This window comes from Neofelis nebulosa, chromosome 4 (genome assembly GCF_028018385.1).
Source record: "Neofelis nebulosa isolate mNeoNeb1 chromosome 4, mNeoNeb1.pri, whole genome shotgun sequence".
Taxonomy (NCBI): domain Eukaryota; kingdom Metazoa; phylum Chordata; class Mammalia; order Carnivora; family Felidae; genus Neofelis; species Neofelis nebulosa.
Window position 1 is genome coordinate 118,022,375 of NC_080785.1, and position 22,244 is coordinate 118,044,618.

The 22,244-nt window shown below is 50.1% G+C and overlaps 1 protein-coding gene across 14 annotated transcripts in view; it reads left to right on the top strand.

Moving 5' to 3' along the window:
- The window catches only part of ATP2B2 (ATPase plasma membrane Ca2+ transporting 2), a 385,851-nt gene that overhangs the window by 327,116 nt on the left and 36,491 nt on the right, over window positions 1–22,244 (top strand). For 9 of the 14 annotated variants that reach the window (XM_058726006.1, XM_058726005.1, XM_058725997.1 and 6 more), the window contains 5 exons: window positions 52–111; window positions 5,258–5,299; window positions 6,125–6,283; window positions 9,281–9,495; window positions 13,471–13,713. In XM_058726006.1, the coding sequence (XP_058581989.1) occupies window positions 52–111; window positions 5,258–5,299; window positions 6,125–6,283; window positions 9,281–9,495; window positions 13,471–13,713 (719 nt within the window). The remainder of the gene's footprint in view (window positions 1–51; window positions 112–5,257; window positions 5,300–6,124; window positions 6,284–9,280; window positions 9,496–13,470; window positions 13,714–22,244) is intronic. The other 5 variants (XM_058726008.1, XM_058726003.1, XM_058726004.1 and 2 more) reach the window with 2 other exon arrangements.

Consider the following 22,244-nt stretch of genomic DNA (forward strand, 5'->3'; position numbering starts at 1 on the left):
GCTTTTCTCCATTGTGACACACTGCATTTTCCATCCCTCCCACCCCCACAGCGGCCGATGGTGCAGCAGGCTCAAATGCTGTAGATAGTGCAAATACCAGCCTAGTCAATGGTACGTCTTCGATGGCGAGCGCTCGGTCTCGGTTGGATGGGCGTCTCTCTCCCCCACCCCCAACTCTGGGCTTGCCTCTCCCTGTTCTGGACCGCACAGATCTTGGATGTGCATGGGCAGCTCTGGGACAATCGTCCTCTCACGTGGGGCAGGCGCTTAAGAGAGAAGCCACCACCGGGGAATCCGCTCCGCACCCACTTGTGGCTGCCAAAATGGCACTGGCTCCTGGTGGGCCCTCAACCCCCAGTGGAGCCCAGAAGAGGGACATAACGTTGGCTTCAGATTTGACTCCCAAGAAGCAGCATCCCACCCGGCGTGGCCCTCTCCTAAGTACATTCCTGGCCCCAGCTTGGGGAAGAAGGCCTGAGGTCAGGACCTGGGCTGAAGCTGGCATCTGGGTCCCTAGTGAAGTCTCCAGTCCTTGGCTCGAAAATTCCCTCGAGGCAGGGGGGACCCAGGCCGGGGTTCAGCCCCTTGGCCCCACCCCATAGCATGGCTGAGCCACAGATAAACATTTCTTCCTCTTCTCTTTCACGGAGTGAACGGGCAGGGGGCTCGCTTGGGCTCGGGCCTGGTTCTGTCCCTCGGACGTGGACTGGTGTTTCCTGCTGTTGCCTGTGCTGGAGCATTTGTCCTGAGTCTCTGCATTTTTATGGGCCCCTCGGGGGTGAGGGGTGGTGGGGGGGGGCTGCCACTGTACATGGGGTCTGCATTTTAACCTCGTTACCCACCGGCATGAAGGAATTGTATTCACTGGCCTCCAAGCCTTTAGAGGGTTTCTTATTTCTGTACCCTCCCATCTTCAGAGTGAAGAGGCTTCCATTTGCTCAGAAAGCTCCCCTGTCCCCAAATTAGGTAGCATGATAGTCACCCAGACTAAGAGCTGTAGGGCTTGATCATAAAACTGTTGCCCGAGAGAATCGAAGGGAAAGGAAAAGTCTTACAGCATCACTGTGTACGAGGCACTGGGCTGTGGGTTTCTCATTCATTATATCATTTACTCCTCACCACTCCTGGACGACATGGAGACCCTATCCTACCTCATACTCCCATCCCCTGCCGCAGACCTCTGGCTGAGCCACCTGCATTCCAAATGACCAATGATGGAAGCACCTAGTGGATGTCAGGGGCCAAGCAAGACACTTCGGCGAGCCGCGCCTTGCCAAGAAGGGCTAATTCGGGTGTAGGTCTATTTCAAGCATAGGAGGAGAAAGGAGAACAGCTTGGGGTGTGGGAGGTGTCATGCGTCATGGAGGAGTGGCGAGGGGTGACAGGGAGAACCGATATAGGCAAACCCGGAGTGGGGGGGCGGGGGGGAGAAGGAAACGGGAGGTGGTATTCTGCTTCCCCCAGAGCAGTGAGCCTCCTGGGCTCGTTGAACATATAGACTACATCCAGGCTGGTCGGTCCCAAAAAAAGGCAGCTTCACTTCCAAACTGTAGCAGAAACTCACAAGTATCCTGAGGAAAATTACAGGAAAGATGGGGAACTTGACCACCCACTGTAAACCAGGCACTTTGCAAACATTTCATGCTCGTGGCCTCATTTGGTCCTCATGATAACCCTATGATACAGAGTTTATTGTCCCCACTTTAAAGATGGGGAGACTGAGGCTCAGGGAGATCAAGACACTAGCCCAAGGTCACAGAACTAGAGAGCGGCAGGGCTGGCATTTGAACCCAGGCCTGCAGACTCTAAAGTGTGTGCTCCTCTTCCTAATCCAGGATTTCCTGAAGGAGTATGTCTTATAAACTTCATAGGGATAGTTATCGGTCCTATCTCCAAAAAAAGGATCCTGTGGTCAAAGGTGGTTAAGAACCGTGGGACAGAATTGGTCTCTTCCTCACTGCAGGACTTCTCAGAACCTTGAATAGGCTGGCATATAGTGGAAAGTTAGCCATGGAGGGCTTCCTGGGCTGTTTTGGCTGCAGGACTTTTCCTGGCTGAATCTTATGAGATTGGTGTGGCTCCATAATATACTTTGGGAAATAGTACTCTATGCCGTTGCTACTCAAAATGTGGTCAGAGGACCTGAAGCCTGGACATCTCCTAGGAGCCTATTAGAAATGCAGAATCTCAGACCCCACCCCAGACCCACTGAATGAGAATCTGCATTCTAATAAGCTCTCCAGGCTCTAGGCCAGTGTGCATTAAAGGTTGAGAAGCACTAGGCTGAGCCTTGGTCAATGAGAGAATTAACCGTTCCTTTCCCTCCCTCCTCTGAGCCAAGTCAGGATGATTTGGACATGGAAAACACACCCAGCTGGCAGTAATCCCCCTGACTTCACCCCCCCATCCCCCTCCCAACTGAAAATGGGTGTATTCCATTAATCTTGGAGGCATTACGCTTGTTATTGTTATTTTATTATTTCTTTTACATTTATTAATATATCACTATTTAATACATCACTTATAATCATAATTAGTAAATAATCACTCTGGGCCCCAGACATTTACAGGACACTTTGTGGTGCTTTTCATGAGCGTCATCTTGGTTCAAATGGTCACATTTCACAGAGGAAGAAACAGAGGCACAGGCGAGAGGGGACATCCCCCACTTCACCTAGTTAGTGGTCAGTCTCCCCAAAGCTTGTTTATCAGGCCGTCTTCCCGTGAACCCTCCACACATGTGTTTTTCACACCCATGTCCCTGGCAATGCATGAAGAGAACAGACCTAGTTGTCAAAGCTGCATCTGGCATCTGATGCAGAAAGGCCTCCAAGTCTCCACCCCAGGTCCCCATCCCAGCTCCCCTGAAACACAGCCCACCCTCCAGGTTGTGTGTGGAGCCAGACCTAGCTGCCCCACCATAGTTCCCGGGATAGTCAAGCACCAGTTTGGCTGAGGAGAAGCAAGTCCCTTGCTTCTGAGAAACCAGGCCATCTGCACCAAAGCACCCCCAGAACACCTCTCCCTTCCTCGAACATATGCATTGGTGATTATTTTTCTAGCCACGTGATCACTATGGAAATAAAGGAGGAAATTGCTAGCTTGGTTAATGGGCACACACATGGGCTGTTGCATCTGATAATATGCAATGCAAATAAAGGCCCCTTTGTGTCTTCTAAAATCAAGTATCAAAGAGGAGTCCTCCAGTGCCCTTTAGCCCAGTTAGTAAAATTATTTTTGAAAATAAAAATAATTGTTGTAGTTCATTCCTGTTTGCTCTAAAAAGGCTTTTCCTGTTTTGTTTTTAATCCAGCAAAAAGAGCTTTATAATTGAGCGACAGGGCCCTTCTCTTTCAACCCCAGGGTGGGTCACTGACCCTTTGCTGTGCGAGGCAGTGGGAACAGCCCTGCATTTCCCTTGCAGAGATAGCAGGGGGCTGGGATCCAGGAAAGCCACTTCTCCCCTCGGAGTCACTTACAACATGGTATGGTGATGCTGATGACAGTTTTATGGAACCAATAAGGCAGCGTTATGATCAGGATGTTCCAGAAATGAGGGCTACCTCTGAACCTCCTTTGGCCTCAGTCTCCTCATCTGTAAAATGAGACTGATGAGAATCCTTCCTATCCCACCTGCAGGGCATTGGGAAGATTGACAGGAGATGACACTCGCAAAACTCAAAGTGCTAAATGGGCAAGTGGTTATTACTAAGGCAACCATCAGGTGCTCTGGGAGCTGAATGTTGCATCCCATTTTACAGAGGTGGAAGCTGAGACTGGGAGAGGTAAAGCTGCACAGCTAATTGGTGTCAAAACAGGGGCTTCGGGAGCCCCATCCCACCAAGGCCGCCTTGATGCCCCTCCTCTGGGCTCAGAGGGGCTGAGGGATTGCTGCTTTCTCCGAAATTGGAGGTGGAAACATAGATGCACTTTGGGGCCAGCTCTCCGTTTACCCCCTGGGACCCGGGCAGGCCATCTGCCTCTCTGAGCCTCAGTTTCTCATCCGTAAATGGGTGCACTACAGGAGTGCCCTTGTAGGGATGTGGTGAGGATTATATGAAATCACGGGGGTTATAGATGCGCCTGGCACATGGTGGGTTCTCACAGAACGTGAGCTGTGAGAATCACCTTTGCAGCAAATGGCCAAGGGTGTCTGACCTACTGAGACTCCTCCTGAGGTGGCAAGGCTCATGGGCAGAGCTCTGAGTGAGCTCAGTGGACAAGCCCAGGGGACAGGAGGAAACCCCTTTTCCTCAGTGCCAGCAGTGAGGGCAGGTATCTCAGCTGCCAACTAGTGACCACCAGTACCTGCCATGCTGCAAACCCAGCCCCCAAGCCTCTGGCTAAGACTGGGGAGGGGGCCTCCCAGGCAGCCCCGATTAGGTGATGAGCAGCCCCAGATTCGGCCCTTTCCCCAGCCCTGGCACGCAGGGCCGGGGCAGGGGTGCACCCCAGGGAACCCACCAGCCCAACTTCCCTGTCTACTGGGGCCCAAGCTGGTCAACTGCAGAATAAAGAGCACACACCTAAGTGGAGGGGAGGGGCCAGCAGTGTCCCCTTGAGAGACAGGGCACTCCCACTGGGCCCCCTGGATTCACTCAGGGCACCTCAGAGCCCACCACTGGGGAGGCCTTGCCCAGCCTTTGCATGCATTACCCTCAATAGGGCTGGGCAGGGGGTTGTCCATGCTGTGCCTTCACACTCCTCCAGGTGGAAAAAGGAGAAAGTAGAACTTTACGTACATCCCTCCTGAAGCCAGAAAGTAAGGAGCACATTGACCAAACTCCTCCCTTTTCTAGAATCTCTCTCGTCTCTCTCTCTCTCCCTCTCTCGCTCTTGCTCTCTCGCTCTCTCTCCCCGTCTCTCTCTCATTTCCTTTGCCTCCTCTCAGTTCACAAAAGGCACCAGCCAAATTAATCACTGGGGACCTGAGAACCCCTCTGATTCCTGCCAGCCTACTGTGGTCCCTTTTACCCTCAAAGGCTGTCATTTAATCTGTAAGATGCTCAGGGCCAAAATAATTCCCACCGAAGCTCTCTCTCCAAGCCCCTGAGAATCAAGACAGACCCTGCAGTCAATGTGGTGGCCAGGTTTGCTCTTGTCTCGGGGCGTCCCCAGCATCCCTATATGGAGGGACAGAGTCGGCTCGGCGCTTCCTCCTTCTATGACATGAATGTCCGTGGCCCTGTTGCGTCTTCGTGATGATCAACGTGTGTTGTCTGTTCTCTGTTGTCTGTTAAAATTCTTTGTCGTGTAGGTAAAATGCAGGATGGCAATGTGGACGCCAGCCAGAGCAAAGGTAACCCTTTTGTATTAACCGGCTTCTGTGGTCCCCGCAGCCCCTCCCCACCGGCTCTGAGAGCCAAGCCAGATGCAGACATGTCCACACCTACAGGTGCCTGACGTCTTTGGGGGGCATAGCTGTGATTCATGTATTTCCAGGCCAAATGGAGATGTCACCGGTGAGGACAGGGGACACCTGTGAGCCAGCTCTTCCCCAGCCTTTGAGCTATGCTGCCCATTTAGCTGAAGACTTGTAGCTGGTTCTTTGAGATCCTTAGGGGCTAAGGGATAGGTCCCCAGGCCCACCAGTCAGTCCACCACTGAAGGAGGAGGAAGCTCGTCACCCACAGACAGGGACACTCTCTTTTATCTTTTACGCCCCCTATGTCCCTTCTGTCTGGTGACTATTTAATATCCCAGCAACATATTCAAGAACCAACCGGGGAAGTCCAAGCCTACCTGCCTTGTCTGAATGTGGGGAAAGGTGAGGGGCCATTTGGGAAGGGTCTGTGGGCTTATTCAGGCCCAGAGGGGACCCCAGCCTCCTCCTGCTGGGAATCCAAGATGGAACTGTGTCACTCCCTGGTTGCACTTGGATTCCAGCTCCAAGGCAACCACTGGCCCTGGGACCAGAGTCTCCACCTGGAAGAGGCAGACGCCACATCGCAGGGTTTCTGTGCCAGCCACACAGGGGTCCAGGCAGCGGAGTGCATGAATGCCTCACCACACTCCCCTGGGCAGGCAGGGTGGGTGCCAATATCCCCACCCAGCAGGCTGACCTCGGTGCGTGCATGTCTGTGTGTGTGTGTGTGTGTGTGCATGCGTGCTCTGCCCCCTGCAGCCAAACAGCAGGACGGGGCAGCCGCCATGGAGATGCAGCCCCTCAAGAGTGCCGAGGGCGGCGATGCCGACGACAAAAAAAAGGCCAACATGCACAAGAAGGAGAAGTCTGTGCTGCAGGGAAAGCTCACCAAGCTGGCTGTGCAGATAGGCAAGGCAGGTAAGTGTGCAGCCACAGTGGATGGGGCAAGGGGGAACGTGGGGTGCACAGTGGGACCCAAAGCTGGCTCTCAAGTACTTCATCTGCAAAGTGGCGGCTTGCATGAGATGGCCCTGAGACCCACCCTTTTCTACCACAGCAACCAGCCCGAGTCCTGAGACGATAGACGCTCAAGTAATAGGTTGGAGTACAGGAGGGCAGGGATGGATTAGCTATATTAGCCACCCCGGCTGCAGGGCAGAGGAAAGATGGGAGAGGTTGAGGGCAGCGACAGGAGCCCAGGGAGAAGCCTCTTGTCTGAGCCTCAGTGCAAGCTCAGCTTCCCAACTGAGCTGGTGGCTCCAGGTGACGGCTGGTGGTGGCCCCTCTGGCCCGGGAAGCTGAGCCCAGCTGTAAGGCGTGCCCCGCCCGGCTGACACAGCCCGGGCCTCTCCGCCCGCATGAGGACACAGCAAACGCCAAGGCCTCCCCACCTGGCTGTCTCTTGGCTCTAATTATAGGCACCACGGCGTGGAGAAGGGGGGCAAATTACAGGCTTGACTGTCTATATTTAAATTCGGGCCTGGTGATAGCTCCCGGCTGCTGGGAGCTTGGCTTCCCGCCCCTGCGACTGTCAGATGGGGGTAGAGCCGGCCCTGAAGTTCCACAGCTGGAGGTGGGGGCGGGCGAGCGATGGGCCCAGGGATTTCCTCCATTCTTGGCCTGGAGAAGACTCCACAAAAACAGGCAGCAGCCCTGGGGGGCAGGGAACAGAGAGATGAGGAGAAGGAGGAGGAGGAGGATAACCCCATGGCCTTCAGAGCCCTTGCTCATCTCCCTCCTTCTCCTCAGCCTTGCTGAGAATGCAGTTCAGAGTCTAGGTTCACACCCCACCTCTCCTTCTCTCTTGGGCTGAATTCCCTGAAGCACAGCCTGACGTGGCTAGGAGCAGGATTTTTAGGGGTGAGGGTGTGCTCAGGTGAAACCTCTAAAGGGTAAGAGACTTGACAGGGCCAGGGGGAAAGCCAGATACTTTCTGGAGAAATCCCAGTCTCTACCTACCTCTGCAGGGTCTGTCCCAAGTCATGCCAAGGGGACTGGGCTGTTGGACCCCCACCTCAGCCATTGGATATTGGCCATCACATTGGGGTGGGGTGCCCTCCCAGGCACTTCCTGACAAAGAGACGGTGATCACCGAAACGCAAGCTTCCTCTGGCAGCGGCCGCAGGTGTGCACAGCCTCAGGGGCACCTGCCTGGCACCAACAGCAGGTGGAGGCCGCACACACCCAAGTGGCAAGGGGATCCCAGGGGATCCGGGCAGGTAGGCACCTGCCTCTACTAATTCTGCAGCGCTTCTCTGGCCTGTGGCCTTGAACAAGTCACTTCCCCTCACTGAGCCACAGTCTCCTCATCCAAAAAAGGGCCCCCTGCTCTTTCCTCTGTCTGGAACACTCTTCCTGCAGGTCACACCCTCTGCCTGATCCTTCTCATCATTCCCCATCTTCTCAAGTATCACCTCCTCCAGGAAGTCTTCCCTGGACGCCATCGCTAAAGTAGTCACTCCCATGCCAGCCCATGTTTTGTTTTTAAGCTTTATTGAGACACAACATATATACAAAAAATTGCTCACAGGGACGCCTGGTGGCTTAGTCGGTTGAGTGTCTGACTTCGGCTCAGGTCATGATCTCGCAGTCTGTAAGTTCAAGCCCCACATCGGGCTCTGTGCTGACAGCTCAGAGCCTGGTGCCTGCTTCGGATTCTGTGTCTCCCTCTCTCTCTGACCCTCCCCCGCTCATGCTCTGTCTCTCTCTCTCTCTGTCAAAAATAAATAAAACATTAAAAAAAATTTTTTTTAATTGCTCACATTTAATGTACATCTTGATGAGTTTGGACACACGCATACACCCGTGATGCCATCCCCACAAACAAGGTACGAAGCCTATCCACCACCTCCTCCTAAACGTCCTTGTGTTCTTTCATGAGTTTTCCTGTTTTCTGTTCTGGGGGTAAGAACACTTAACAGGAGACCCAACCTCTTGCCCAATTTTGAAGTGCACAATACTGTACTGGTAACCGTAGGCACTGTAGCGTAAAGCAGAGCTCTAGAACTTATATATGTTGCATAACTGAAACTCTGTACCCACTGAAAAACAACGCTCCCCTTCCGCCCTCCCCACAGCCCCTGGCAATCACCCTTCTACTCTCTGCTTCCATCAGTTTGACTATTTATTTTCCTCATGTAAGTCCTTCTGTGTCTGCCTTCTCTCATTCAGCGTGATGTCCGCTAGGTCCATCCATGTTGTCGCAAATGGCAAGGTTCCCTTCTTTTTTAAGGCTGAGTCACATACCGTTGTGTGTGTGCCCCACGTTTTCTTTATCCACTTGTCTGTCGATGGACATTTGGGTCGTTTTCTCATTTTCTGCCCATGTCACTTTCCGTCTTGTCATCCTGAAGTTTTTCGTCACAGCATTATCCCTATCTGAATTATCTTGTTCATGAGCTTGTTTCCGGTCTGCCTCCCCCTCTGGAGTCTCAGCTCCCCAAGGGCAGGGACTCTGTCCTCTCTATTGCTGTGTCCCTGGTTCCTGAAGTAGGAACTACTAGGTGTCTGGGTGAATGAGTAAATACATGGTACCAACTGCACATCATTATTGTGTGAGAGTACTATGCAGGCAGTTCTAACTTACTCACATGGTCTCTCAGCACACATTTCTTGAGCCCTTGCAAGGTGTCGGGCAGGCACCGTGCTACGCACTTTACGCACACTAATCATATTTGATACTTATAAAATCACATGAGATAAACGTGCATCCCCGTTGCACAGAGGAGGAGACTGAGGCTCTGTGAGGATCAAGAACTTGCCTTAGGCCACAAAGTAAGTGGCAGAGCTGAGATGTGAGCTAGGGTCTGCCTGGCCCCAGAGCCCTTCTGGCCAAGGGTTTGGTCTACATCTCACTTCCCAGGCCCACACCCCCAGGAAAGCCCCTGAACAGGTCTTCCCCTACCCGTGTTACAGGACTGGTGATGTCGGCCATCACAGTGATCATCCTGGTGCTCTACTTCACCGTGGACACCTTCGTGGTCAACAAGAAGCCGTGGTTACCCGAGTGCACGCCCGTCTACGTGCAGTACTTTGTCAAGTTCTTCATCATCGGTGTGACGGTGCTGGTGGTGGCCGTGCCCGAGGGGCTCCCTCTGGCCGTCACCATCTCACTGGCCTACTCTGTGAAGGTGAGAAGGAGGGGACCAGATGGATGCAGTTGGCTGCCCCCCCCCACCAGGGGCTCTGTGGGGGTGGCCCGTGGGGCAAGTGCTGGGGCTGAGAGAAGCGCTGAGAAGGAGGGAGGGGGCACGCTGGAAGGTGGGAGAGAACACGGATGCAGGAACCCAAAGCTTGCACACCCTCAGGGAGGCCCGGGGCCTGTGGCCACAACCACAGGGCCACACCCTGGCTGCAGGGACAGCCGTCATTCACCCCAGCCAAGTGTCACCTTGCAGAGAAGCCCCTTTGTTGCCAAATCTTCACAATTTTCCAGAGAAGCCAGAAACGTGGACTTAATATGAACTCTCTTGGTTTTTAAACGTTGACAATCAACTCAACTTAACAAAAAAAACAAAAAAGCACAAAGAGCAGATGTCACCGTGTAGGCCCAAACCCATCCCCAAACCACCAAATGTAAGTAGAAGTCTGTAGTACTTCTATGACTAATCTCAGAGGGTACTCCCTAACTTTGGGAAGAGATAAACCTAAAACCAAAAGATATCTGATGTAAGGAAGCCCCCTCCTCTCAAGGGACGGGCAGAAAATGGAAGAGGGTTTAAAAGCAGTTTAATGAGGGTGCCTATGTGGCTCAGTTAGGTGAGCATCTGACTCTTCATTTTGGCTCAGATCATGATCTCACAGTTTGTGGACATCGAGCCCTGCATCAGGCTCTGCACTGATAGTGTGGAGCCTGCTTCGGATTCCCTCTCTCTCTCTCTCTCTCTCTGCCCCTCCCCTGCTTGCTCCCACTTTCACATGTGGGCATAACAAACTTTAAAAAAAAAAAAAGTTTGGGGCGCCTGGGTGGCGCAGTCGGTTGAGCGTCCGACTTCAGCCAGGTCACGATCTCGCGGTCCGTGAGTTCGAGCCCCGCGTCGGGCTCTGGGCTGACGGCTCGGAGCCTGGAGCCTGTTTCCGATTCTGTGTCTCCCTCTCTCTCTGCCCCTCCCCCGTTCATGCTCTGTCTCTCTCTGTCCCAAAAATAAATAAATAAAAAAAAAAAACGTTGAAAAAAAAATTTAAAAAAAAATAAAAATAAAAATAAAAAAAAATAAAAAAAAAAAAGTTTAATGAAGAGGGGTAGGCCCAAGAAGGCTGACTATGAAAACTTGCGTCTTGGGGGGTGTTCCTAGTGCCCCCCAGATGGCAGAGACCCCCGCCCCCTGCTTCCAGGCAATGACCATCCACAGAGCCTGAACACTGAGCTGAGCATCTCCACAGGCACTTTGAGCCTGGTTCACATGGCGGGCTCATTCTCTTCCCTTGGCCCCATGGTTTTCCCACCTTGCGCTCCTGGTTCCCAGGGCCCAGATGCCAGGACATCCCCGTGAGGACAGAGGCCAGGGCGTGTTTATAAACAAGGCATTCTCTCCGAGACGTTGGCAGAGCTGGTGGAGGGCACAGCAAGCGTCAGTTTCCAAGTTGGAATTTGGACCGGGCTCACTGATGTAATTTCATACAGAAAAGAGATCTCCAGACAGGTGCCAGAAAGTGGCAGCTCTGTGTAAAGGATACGGCCCTTATCGTCTCCTTGTTTTAGGGTTCTTGAAGAAACTCCATCCCACAAACCAAAGCCCAAACAGGTCACAATACGATGCTGCTTGGGGACCTGGGGCCCAGAGATGGAGACTCCCACACACACAGCCATGAGTTGGGACCCCCATGGCCACCCAGCTGAGCTCAGTGTGTCTTTGAAAGTCACACAGGGTTAGTTTTGGGGGGATTATGTACTGACATCTTTAGACCTCTGCACCATCTACAGTTTGTATCTCTGGCACCTGGTGCCTTCAGCTGTCTTAGGTCACTTGATAGACTTAGTACAGCACCCCAACCAGTCCCTTGATAAACTTGATACAGTCACTTGATAAACTTAGTACAGCACCCCAACCCAGGAGAGGCAAACTGTCCCCTCTCTGAGCCTGGCATACCCCCCTGGGAGCCGCCATCAAAACACTAGAGATGACACTTAGATCAGCGCTGGCCAATAGAGATATAATATGAGCCACGTGTGTGATTTTAAATTTCCTTGTAGTCACGTTAAAAAGAAAAAGTAAAACGAAACAAGTGACATTAATTTTAATAATATAATTTACTTTACCTAACATGTCCAAATTATTATCAATCTCACATGTAATATAAAAATCACTAGTCACATATTTTACATTTCTTTTTTCATGATAAGTCTTCAAAATCCAACATGTGTTTTACACGTACCACATGTTTCACGTCAGACCAGCCACATTTCTAGTGCTCAGTAGCCACCTATGTATTCTGAAGCCCGACAGACGAACCCTCTTCCGAGAGTGCAGGTGGTCAGAGGCCTGATGGAATGATCCAGGCTGTGAGGTTCAACAGAGCTGGGTTCCTGTCCCAACTTTAACCCTCACATTAGGTGTGTGATCCTGGTCAAATCACTCGGCCGTGACTTTTTTCAGTTGCCAAAATGGTTGACAACAATCCTTGTAGTAAAGTCAGACCAGAAAGTGAGGAGGAACTTTGCAGACTGTAAGTCTGTAAGTTGATCATCCATTAAATGTACATTAAGTGTGTTATAAGAGAAAATGGCAATAGCACAGATCTCTAACCGATACCCATTTTGCAGTGACGTGAACTAGTGTTAAAATTATTCTCCTGGCGCTTCTTTTTACCCTTCTTACAAAGAGCTATAATGGGCAAGAAGAAAGGAAATCAGATTCCTAGGAACAGGCTGGAACTGTGCCTGATTCCGCCTCTAGCAACTTTTCATGTCCCTCCTTGGCAGATAGGGTCCCTGTGTCGGGAGGGCCTGCACTGAGTGGCAGTTCCTGGAGAGTGACTTTATTTGCATGACTTGCTTGAGAACCTGAAAGAAGCTATAGGAGTGGAGCTGGAAAGACAGAGAGGAAGACGAATACAAGAAAATTAATAATAATACACATGGTAGGATTTCATTTTTGCTATAAATTTGAAAAGAAAAGATGTTGATACATAAACTGTGTCAGTTCTGGGTGATGGCATTATGGCTGGTTTTTCTTTTCCATATATCTATGTTGAAAAGAAATTTGTGGTTTTTATTATACAAGTTATAATCTGTATTGAATGCAGAAAATAGAATCTATAGAATTTTTTTTAGAATCTATAGATTTTTGGGGTGGCTCAGTCGGTTAAGTGTCTTACTTCGGCTCAGGTCATGATCTCACGGTTCGTGGGTTCGAGCTCTGTGTCGGGCTCTGTGCTGATGGCTGGGAGCCTGGAGCCTGCTTAGGATTCTGTGTCTCCCTCTGTCACTGCCCCTCCCCTGCTCTTGCTCTGTCTCTGTGTCTCTCTCTCTCTCTCTCTCAAAAATGAATAAACATTAAAAAAATTTTTTTAAAGAAGAATCTATAGAGTTTTAAAAGAAGGCAATAAAAATCTCCTATAATTCTACCACCCAGAAATAATGACATTAATATTTTGATATTTTTCCAGATATTGTTCTATGTCTATAAACACACATATCTATCCTAAATTTATTTACTTTTGGTGGAACCAAATGAAAACCAGGTGCCAGCAAAAGATGGTACATTTGAAAAAAAAACCCATAACCAGATAAGGAATGGTTCTTTCTGTCAGGGCGTAAGAGAAAAATATTTGAGGTAACCAGAAAGGACCCAACCTTAATTTCTCATCCTTCTCCCTTATTTTTTTTCTGTAAGGAATACAGATTATTTCCATCATTCAAATTAACAAAGTCAATTCATCAAATCTTCTAAATGGTTCAAATCAAAGTAAAGGAAAAGGCTGCACACACACGAGGAGTTCAGATGTCAACGTTTCAGTGAATGCCCTTTGCGTCTGTGGGAGGCAAAGGGGCAGATAGCAGAGGCAGAGCCTCATTTACTGCGTGTTTCCCCCATGCCCTCAGCTCTCTGGCCCCCCAGCTCCCTCTCCTTACTGCCGCCCTCTCACTCGCCCCTTTCCCCCAGAAAATGATGAAAGACAACAACCTGGTACGCCACCTGGATGCCTGCGAGACCATGGGCAATGCCACCGCCATCTGCTCAGACAAGACAGGCACACTGACCACCAATCGCATGACAGTCGTGCAGGCCTACGTGGGCGATGTCCACTACAAGGAGATCCCCGACCCCAGCTCCATCAACACCAAGACCATGGAGCTGCTCGTCAACGCCATTGCCATCAACAGCGCCTACACCACCAAGATTCTGGTGAGTGGTGCAGCCTCCTCTGGGGGAAGCAACAACGTCCGTGGGGCGAGGCGCAAGTTCTGGGCAGATGGAGCAACGTGACTCGTATTTTTGAATCCTGCTGGTGTCTTTTGGGATGGTCGTGGAGTAAGCAACTTGTTTCTGTTTGATTTAGCAATGGTGTTTATATGACAGAAAAATAGTGTGTTAATTGTGTTTTTTAGATCCCATCATTGTCCCCCTTACCAGAAAACTTCCACACTTTTTATTAGCAGGCTTTTGCTACATCACTACGGTAGGCTCCCCGTATCTGTAGTCTCAGTTACCTCCAGTCAGCCTCGGTCCCGTAGCAGATAACCCTTTGCTAATGATACGTCAGAAGGTCAGTAGCAGCCTAATGTCATGTCACATACCTGTATCATTCACCTCACTGCATCTCAGCACGTAGGCACTCCACTGTCTCATATCACCACAAGAAGAAGGGTGAGTACAGTACAATAAGATATCTAGAGAGAGATCCCATTCACATATACCTCCAGTATATGGTTCTAACTGTTCTATTTTATTATCAGTTATGAATCAGGTGTTATTCTCTTACTGTGTCTAATTTATGAAGTAAACTTTATCATGGATATGTGTATCGAGGAAAAAAACATAGTATTCATGGGGCTTGGTACTATCCGCAGCTTTGGGCATGCCCTGGAGGTCTTGGAACGTGTCCCCCAAGAATAAGTGGGGGACTGCTGTACTCTAAAACTTAGTGGCTCAAAATCAAACTGTGTATTTAGCGCTCGATTGTGAGCTGGCAATTCAGGCTGGGCTCAGCGGGGTGGTCCTTCTGCTCTCAGCAGGACTCCCTCACACATCTGCATCTGCGGTGGCTCAGGGGACAGCCCTGCTGATCTCGGCAGCACCGCAGGCTGGTCTAGGATGGCCTCAGCTGGGATGGTTCACCTGGGCTCTGTGTGCTCCCGCCTCCTCCGGCAGGCTGGTCTAGGTGTGTTCATGTGGTCATTTTGCCACATCCTGTTGGCCAACACAAGCCAAGAGGCCTGCCCAGACCCGGGGAACGGGGAGGCTGACTCCATCTCTTGCCAGGAGGAACTGCCAAGTCACATTGCAAAGGGCACGGATTTAGAGAGGAACTAATTGTGGCCATTTTCACAATCCACCACCGATGACGTTGTTGTTAGTAACTTCTATTAGGTAGCAGCATCACAAGCTTTGATAAGAAAAACTATCATATTCCTGTCTCAGCTAAGCTGCATAGACTCATCATGCTGTAATCCCTTTTTGGTTTAGAAGCACAGATGGCTTTTTTTTTTTTTTTTTTTTTGTAATTAACCAGCATTCAGATGAAGAGAAGCACAGACTTGTCCATCCGGAGGTCAGTCAGCCTCCAGATGTGTAGGGCATTTCTGCAGTGTGAGCCTCTGGGTGAGCGGCTGGGCTTTTTTGCTTACCCTCCAAATGTGCCCTAGCCCTGACCTCTCCCTTCTGCCCCTGAGCCAGCTCAAAGCATCACCATCAGGTTGGATTGTGGGAGCCGCCAGAAGCTTTATCCAAACGGGGAAGAGAGTGTGACTCAGCAGCAGCGAGGGGCTGAGGGCTGGTGGGAGACGGGGGAGGAGGCAACTTCTGCCTCTAGACACCGGCCAGTCCAGGGCTAAGCAGCCACCCACATCACCCTAGAGCTGCAGGCTGCGGGAGGCAGCACAGAGGAAAGGAGAAAGTAGGTCGGGAGGATGCAGGCAGATGGGCGATAGAGAACCCCGTGTGTGATGCCAGAAATGACCATGTTTTGTCTTCTTCCCACCCCACCCCCACCCCAACCCCAATGTGGGAATCAAGAGAGATCAGCAATGTTCTATTCTGTTTCCCAGGCCTCCCTAAAATCACTGAGATGCTGTTCATGACCTTGTCCTGGAGATGTGGCAGAGAGGGGAGCAGAGCAATTCCCAGAGCAGACTTCGGGCGAGGGGGTGGCCGCGTGGGCAGAGCCCTGCGAGGTGGGCTTGGATGGAGATGTGTGTTATGCAATCACCATAAAAGGGAGTTCTGGGATCTGCCAGGAAGGCTGATGAAACATCTCAATTAGGCAGTGTTTCATAGCACTGGCAGCAAAGTTAAATTCTCATTTTCAATGTTGGTTGTGTCTAGGTGGCTTAAAGGACAGGGGTCAGTCAGTCTACCTGGGGAGGTGAACTGCTGAGACTAAAGAGAGTTCAGGGACCCCAGAACTGGAATCTTTGGTTTGTAATCAGGCTAAATCACTTACCTCTTACTTAGGCACCAGTGTCTCCTGATGTGCCTTGAACCCCAGCATCCTAGGATCCCTGTGCCTCTCTTTCTGGGTCTTTTCTGAAAGACCCCTGGCCACATGGTTCTCCTTGCTGGGGGCTGATGGCCACTGGTATAGAAGGGATAGCAGAGTCCCCTGGTATGACAGGGTAGTGGTTAAGGCTCATACTCTGGAGCCAGGCAGGCTGGGTTCAAATTCCTCTCCAGCTATATGAATGTCAACAAGTTACTTAACCTCTCTCTGCCTCAGTTTCTTGGGGGAAATGATAGGATTATTGTGAGGATGAAATGAGTTAGTAAGTGACAAGTGCTTAGCACAATGCCTGGCTCGCATTCAGCACTAAGTATGGTTAGTGTTGTCATTAAATTGCCCATTGAATAAAATCACCCATGGAAAGAGGATTCCGTTTGTAGCAATGCAGAGGCTAACCAATAAACAGACAGCGGAAGCATTAGGACTACAGAGGAAAGGGTCCTACCCAAAGTCACATAGCGAAGTATGGCAAAGCCAACTTATAGACACTCTAAAGCCAGCTGTTGAGTAGAGTGTCCAGACCAGGCTCTTGGTCACTGAAACCAATCCTGCAGCATCTTTAGTACAGGGTGATCTCAAAGAAGGAAGGCCTGGGGTCCAGGCAGTCATATTCAGAACCAGGGCCTGCCAGCCATGTGGGGCAAAGGGTGTCTAAGGGACTGTCCTTCTAGGCCCAGAGGAATCCTGAGAAGAGTAAGGATTTGCTCGGTCCAGAGTAGATGTCCAACCACCCTCTAAACCAGGCTGGGAAATCTAGACGTATGGGTGGATGAATATGTGGGCAGTGGATGAGTGAATGTGAATTAATAAGATGCTCAGAACTGGACTATCTCTGTGTTCTACTCTCCTGTTCTTGTGGCAGCAAGAGGTAGGGTTTGGCCCCATCTCTGCCCCATGGTCAACAGCAGTGCTCTCTGGGTCCCTCCAGCATACTGAGCTGATCTCTTCTGCAGCTGCCCTCTGCTCTCTGGTCTTCATTGATCCGGAGACCTCCCAATTAGTTAGCACCTTTCATTCAAAACACACACACACACACACACACACACACACACAAACCTACTTGAGTATTTGCAAGGGTAGGTTGTGTGGGTGTCATCTACATGGGTTTGCATACCTTAGAGACATACTGGTCCAGCCCCCTTACTTTATCTGAGGCCCAGAAATAGAAAGGGACTTGTGCCAAGTCACCCTGTGGAATCCAGACTTCTGGACACCCAGTCCAAGAAGTAATGAGGTTTGGCTCTGAAGTCCAACAAACCAAGGTTCAAACCTCAGCTCCAGCACTTACCACCCATGTGACCCTGAGCAAGTTACTTGACCTCTTTGAGCTTCTGTTTTCCGATCTGCAAATCTATAAAGTGAGTGCATAATTAATTCTAACTGGTAACATTCACTTAGCCAGGCTTGATGCTAAGTGCATACCCCATTCTGCCTTGTATAACAACCCCATGAAGTAGGTGACATCACATCTCTAATTCATAGCTCAGACCCTGAAGCTGGGAGAAGTTAAAAATCATGCTTGGAGTTCCAGAGCAGATAAGAGGCTGAGCCAAGATTAGAACCCCGTCCAAGCTGGAGCCTGTGCAGCTCACCACCCCTTCCCACCCAACTCACGCAGCCACACCTTTGCCTTGAGGCAGCTTCAGGGCTCCTGTGAAGATCAGATGAGAAAATATATGTGAGGCTCCCAGCACAGTGCTTGACATGTAGCAAGTGCTCAGTCCACATGTTATTACTCTCACTACTTCTGTTATTATTTCTGAGCCTTATCCTCTGTCGTTTATTTTGCCAGCCACTATCTTCCTTGACCCTCCATATCCCTTCAGGGGAATAAAGGCAAATATGACCATTCCCATCTTGCAGCTAAAAACACTGAGCTGCAGAGACATCAAGTAACCTGCCCAGCATTGCTCCTGACCACCAAGTGGCAGAGTGGGGCCCAGAGAATTCTGGGGGAGTTTACCAAGTGGGCAAGGGGGCGAGGACATTGCAGACAGGGACACAGCCCTGCAAAGGCCCAGGGACCCTAAGATGCATGGCTCATTCACGTGATCTGTGGCCTGTGCATTTCTCTGGGGCTAGAATGATGAGAGTCGAGGCTGGAGGGCAGGGGGCGGGGACAGCTAGGTGGCATCAGATAAGCCCTTGAAAGGATGCTGCTCGTGGTACTTAGAAAAACCACCCCAGGCAGAGGTGGAGAGTGGTGTGAGGGCCACGTCTAGTGTCAGGGAGGCCAGGAAAAGTGGTCTAGAAGGGCCCTCCCAGCGGGCCAGCTTCAACCCCATAGCCCCATCCCTGTGAGGATGGCAAAGCTTTCTTCTTTCCTGTCTTATTTCTAACCATTAGGAACTAAACTTGCCCTCTGAGAGAAGCTATGTGAATCATCCTTTAGTGAGAAATTGCTTCCCTGCCTCAGAAATCCTGGCACACCCTCAGACTTCCTTTGTTGTCTCTGACTCTTTGAACATCAGGACTTCTACTAGCTTCTTTCCATCACCCTGCAGCTTCTCAGAACCACAGCTGAGTGTTAAGAGAGAAATAGCTCCTTCCTCAGACTTTGGAGGCCTTCTTGTGCTTTCTTGGGAAAACATTCTCCTTTTCCAACCGTGTGTCCTCTGTGTGCTGAAACTGCCAAGCGGACCTTAATTTTGTATTTTATGAGACCTCTTTGGAAGTAGGTTGACAGTGCAGTTAACATTTGAATTATTAAGCTGAGGATGGAGACTTGTGGAGCTGAACTGTTGGAAGTTTATGGCGTATTTCTGAAAACATAAACTATTGAGACAAAAACAAATCTCCCTGGAGCCCCTGAAGTGGTTCTGAAGGAAAGAGCAAAAAGGGTTTTCCTGGCAGGATGGTTTGCCCAAATAGGTAAGCCAAACTTCACCAAATGAGAAACCCCGGGTCGTCAACATACCCCATGCTGAGATGCCCCTCACTCCAGAGAGCCCCAGTAACCCTCAAAGGCAGGAAGGAGCTGCTTCACTGTATTTCCCATAAATCTTAGAACCTGGGCACTTAGAGAGGGGGAGGGAGTGCTCCAGGAAGCAGAGAGCCAACTCTTGAACTCAGATCTCCTGGCTGCAAAGCCAGGGCTCAACTGAATGTTCCAATGAGTCTCAGAGTCCCCAAGTCAAGCCATACTCTGCGACTGGGCTCTGGCCAAGCCAGGCGTGCCAAAAGTGTGGACGACTGTGGAGGCGACTTTGCAGGGCATTAAGATGGGGAAGTGGGGTGGGCTGTGATTCTGTGAAATGGCAGGGGCCTGTATGCTGAATTTGACACCTGTTTTGGTTGTTTTCTTTTGTTTTTTTTTTTTTGCAAACACCATCTCTGGGAGAAGAGTTCAAAGCAAATAACTCCAAATGGGGAATTTGGATTTTTAACAGAGCTGTTAATCCCTACATCCCATGCTGTCACCCTGCGTGTGTGCATGCACACACACACACACACACACACACACAATTGCACTTGCATGCCCTGTACACATACCACACACATATAACTGCACATACCACACACAACTGCACACACACCACACATACACACACAAAAAAACTACACTTGCACACCATGCACACATAGCACACACATACAACTACACACACACCACATGCATACACTGCACTTACACCCTGTGCACACCCCATACATACACGTACACCTGCACTCACACACCATGCACAAATACACACACCACACACACACACAACTGTACACACATACGACACACACACACATACACACAATACACTGCTAAGCCTGGGAAGGTTTCCGTGTCAACCTGTCCTGGACACTCACACTGACCTGCCTTCCCAGCCTCTAGGGAAGATCCCGCAGCCCTGCGCCTCACGTTCCTCGGGAGGCCTAGCACCGAGAAGCTCCTGGGGAGGCCAGCCTTCAGACGACGATTCTGGAGGCCAGAGTTCCACCCCCTCCGGCCTCCCATTGGCAGCACCCTACACACACAAGCATGGGATTATTCATTTATTCATTCCACAGATATTTATTGACTACCCCAAAGTGGGAGGCAAAGATAAGCAAGACAGACATGTCCCCCTGCCGTCCCCTTGGACTCTAAAGCCATCAGCAGCAAGTTCCCAGTCAACTAAAGATCTCCAGGGCCAGTGGAGATGGGCAGGGCTGTGGGGAGACCATGTGCTGTGGGCTCATAGCCAAGAACACTGGGGTCAAATCCTGGCTGGGCCGCTTTGTAGCAGTGTGACCTTGCCTCGTGTGCACAGCTGTGAAATGGGAATGCTAGTAGCTGGCCTCCCAGGGATCTGGGAAGGTACAACCAGATAGTGCGTGTGACAAGCCCATTACAGGACAGGGCAGAGTCACCATGCAAACAGTGGCCGCTGATGCTGCTGTTGAGTGCGCTGGTGGTTCGTCTGGGCCTTAGGGAGGCTCCCCACCAGTGCCTGTCCTTGAGGGGTGAGGAAGAGCGGGTTAGGCCACCAGAGGCAGCTGCTCAGCAGAAAGTCGTTCCCGAACACGCTCCAAATCATCATATTGCAGATGCTATAGTTTACTATGCTACGGTTGTCAGGTTTTTGGGGGGGACTTTTTAGAGGTTTTTTAGTGGTTAAATACACATCACATCAAATGAATCAGATTAATTGTTTTTAAGTGCACAGTCCCACGGCGTTAAGTACATTCACACTGTTGTGCAACCATCACCACCATCCATCCCAAAACTTTTCATCTGCCCAAACTGAAACTCTGTCTCCATCAAGCGCTAACTCCCCATTCCCCCCACAACCAGCCCCTGGCACCCACCATCCTACTTTCTGTTTTGGTGAATCTGACTCTTCTGGGAACCTAATACAGTTGGAATTATACAGCATCTGTCCTTTTGTGACTGGCTTGTTTCACTTATAATGTCCTCGGGGTTTATCCATGTTGTCACATGTGTCAGAATTTCCTTCCACTTTACGGCTGGATAATATTCCGTTGCATGGAGAGACCCCACTTTGTTTATCGTTCATTTGTCGATAGACACTTGGATTGCTCCCGCCTCTTGGCTTTTGCGAGTAACGCTGCTATGCACGCGGACATGGAAATCTCTTTTCCGGTTCCTGCTCCCAATTCTTTTGGGTATATATCCAGAAGTGAAGTGCTGGATAGTATGGTAATTCCATCGTTTAATTTTTTGAGGATCCACTATCCTGTTTTTCTCATGGCAGCAACACCGTGTTACCTTCCCACCCACAGTACGCAGGGTTGCAGTTTCTTCACACCCTCACCAACAGTTGTTGTTTTCTGTTTTGTTTTTTTACAATAGCCACCCTAGTGAGTGTGGGGTGGTACATGCCAGCTATGCTTTTTTAATCTCATTTGTGCGGATGTTATTTATAACTTGTAGCTCTTTAAGTCATCATTCCTTGCCCTTGCTTCTGTTCACCCCCCAGCATCCCAAAACAGGGACATGAATTGTCCTCTCAAAATTATGCCTCGTGGCTGCACCCAGCATTCCCAGAGGGCTCAGGACCACACTGGGGAATGTGCTGGATGAAGCTCTTGCCCTGGGAGCCAGGAAGCTTGGGGACAGCCCCAGGCCTGCCCCTCCGCAGGTCTGTGATCAAGAGCAAGTCACGTCCCCCTGGGCCTGCTTCCTGTCTGTTAAAATGGAAACAATACTGATGCCTTAACTCCCTTATAGAATTGGAGCCCTGGAGATAAAAAAGCTCCTGGAAAGTCTACAGCAATAGCAAAATCTCTGGGTTTGTCAAGATTTAAAAAAAAAAAAAAAGTCAAAAGAAAAAAAGGGATGGGCCTCTGCTTCTTAGTAATGCACGTGGGCGATGTCAGAGCTCAAGTTCATGGAAACAAATTGAATTACGTAGGAGGCAGCTCTGCCATTTGCAACCATGGATTGTTTGAAATCCTTTTAGAGGAAAATTAAAATATCTCACAGAGGGTAATAAAATGCCGGGTATTTTGAAGGCATAACTGCTCAGCTCTCTTGGGCAAAGAAGTAATTAGGCATTTTTATTTAAGCCCTCCGAGCCGTCATTTTCTTTCATTGGTGGAGAGGGGAGAAAAACTGTTGTGGAAAATACATAAAACTCTGGAGGTCACCAGAAGATTAATTATCAAAATGTAGAAAACATTAAAAGTAAGTAAATAAATATATCATTTTTAAAGCACAACATAATACCACGCTGCAGAGACAAAGGGAAGTGCTTCAAATTTATTTTCACAAACATCAGAA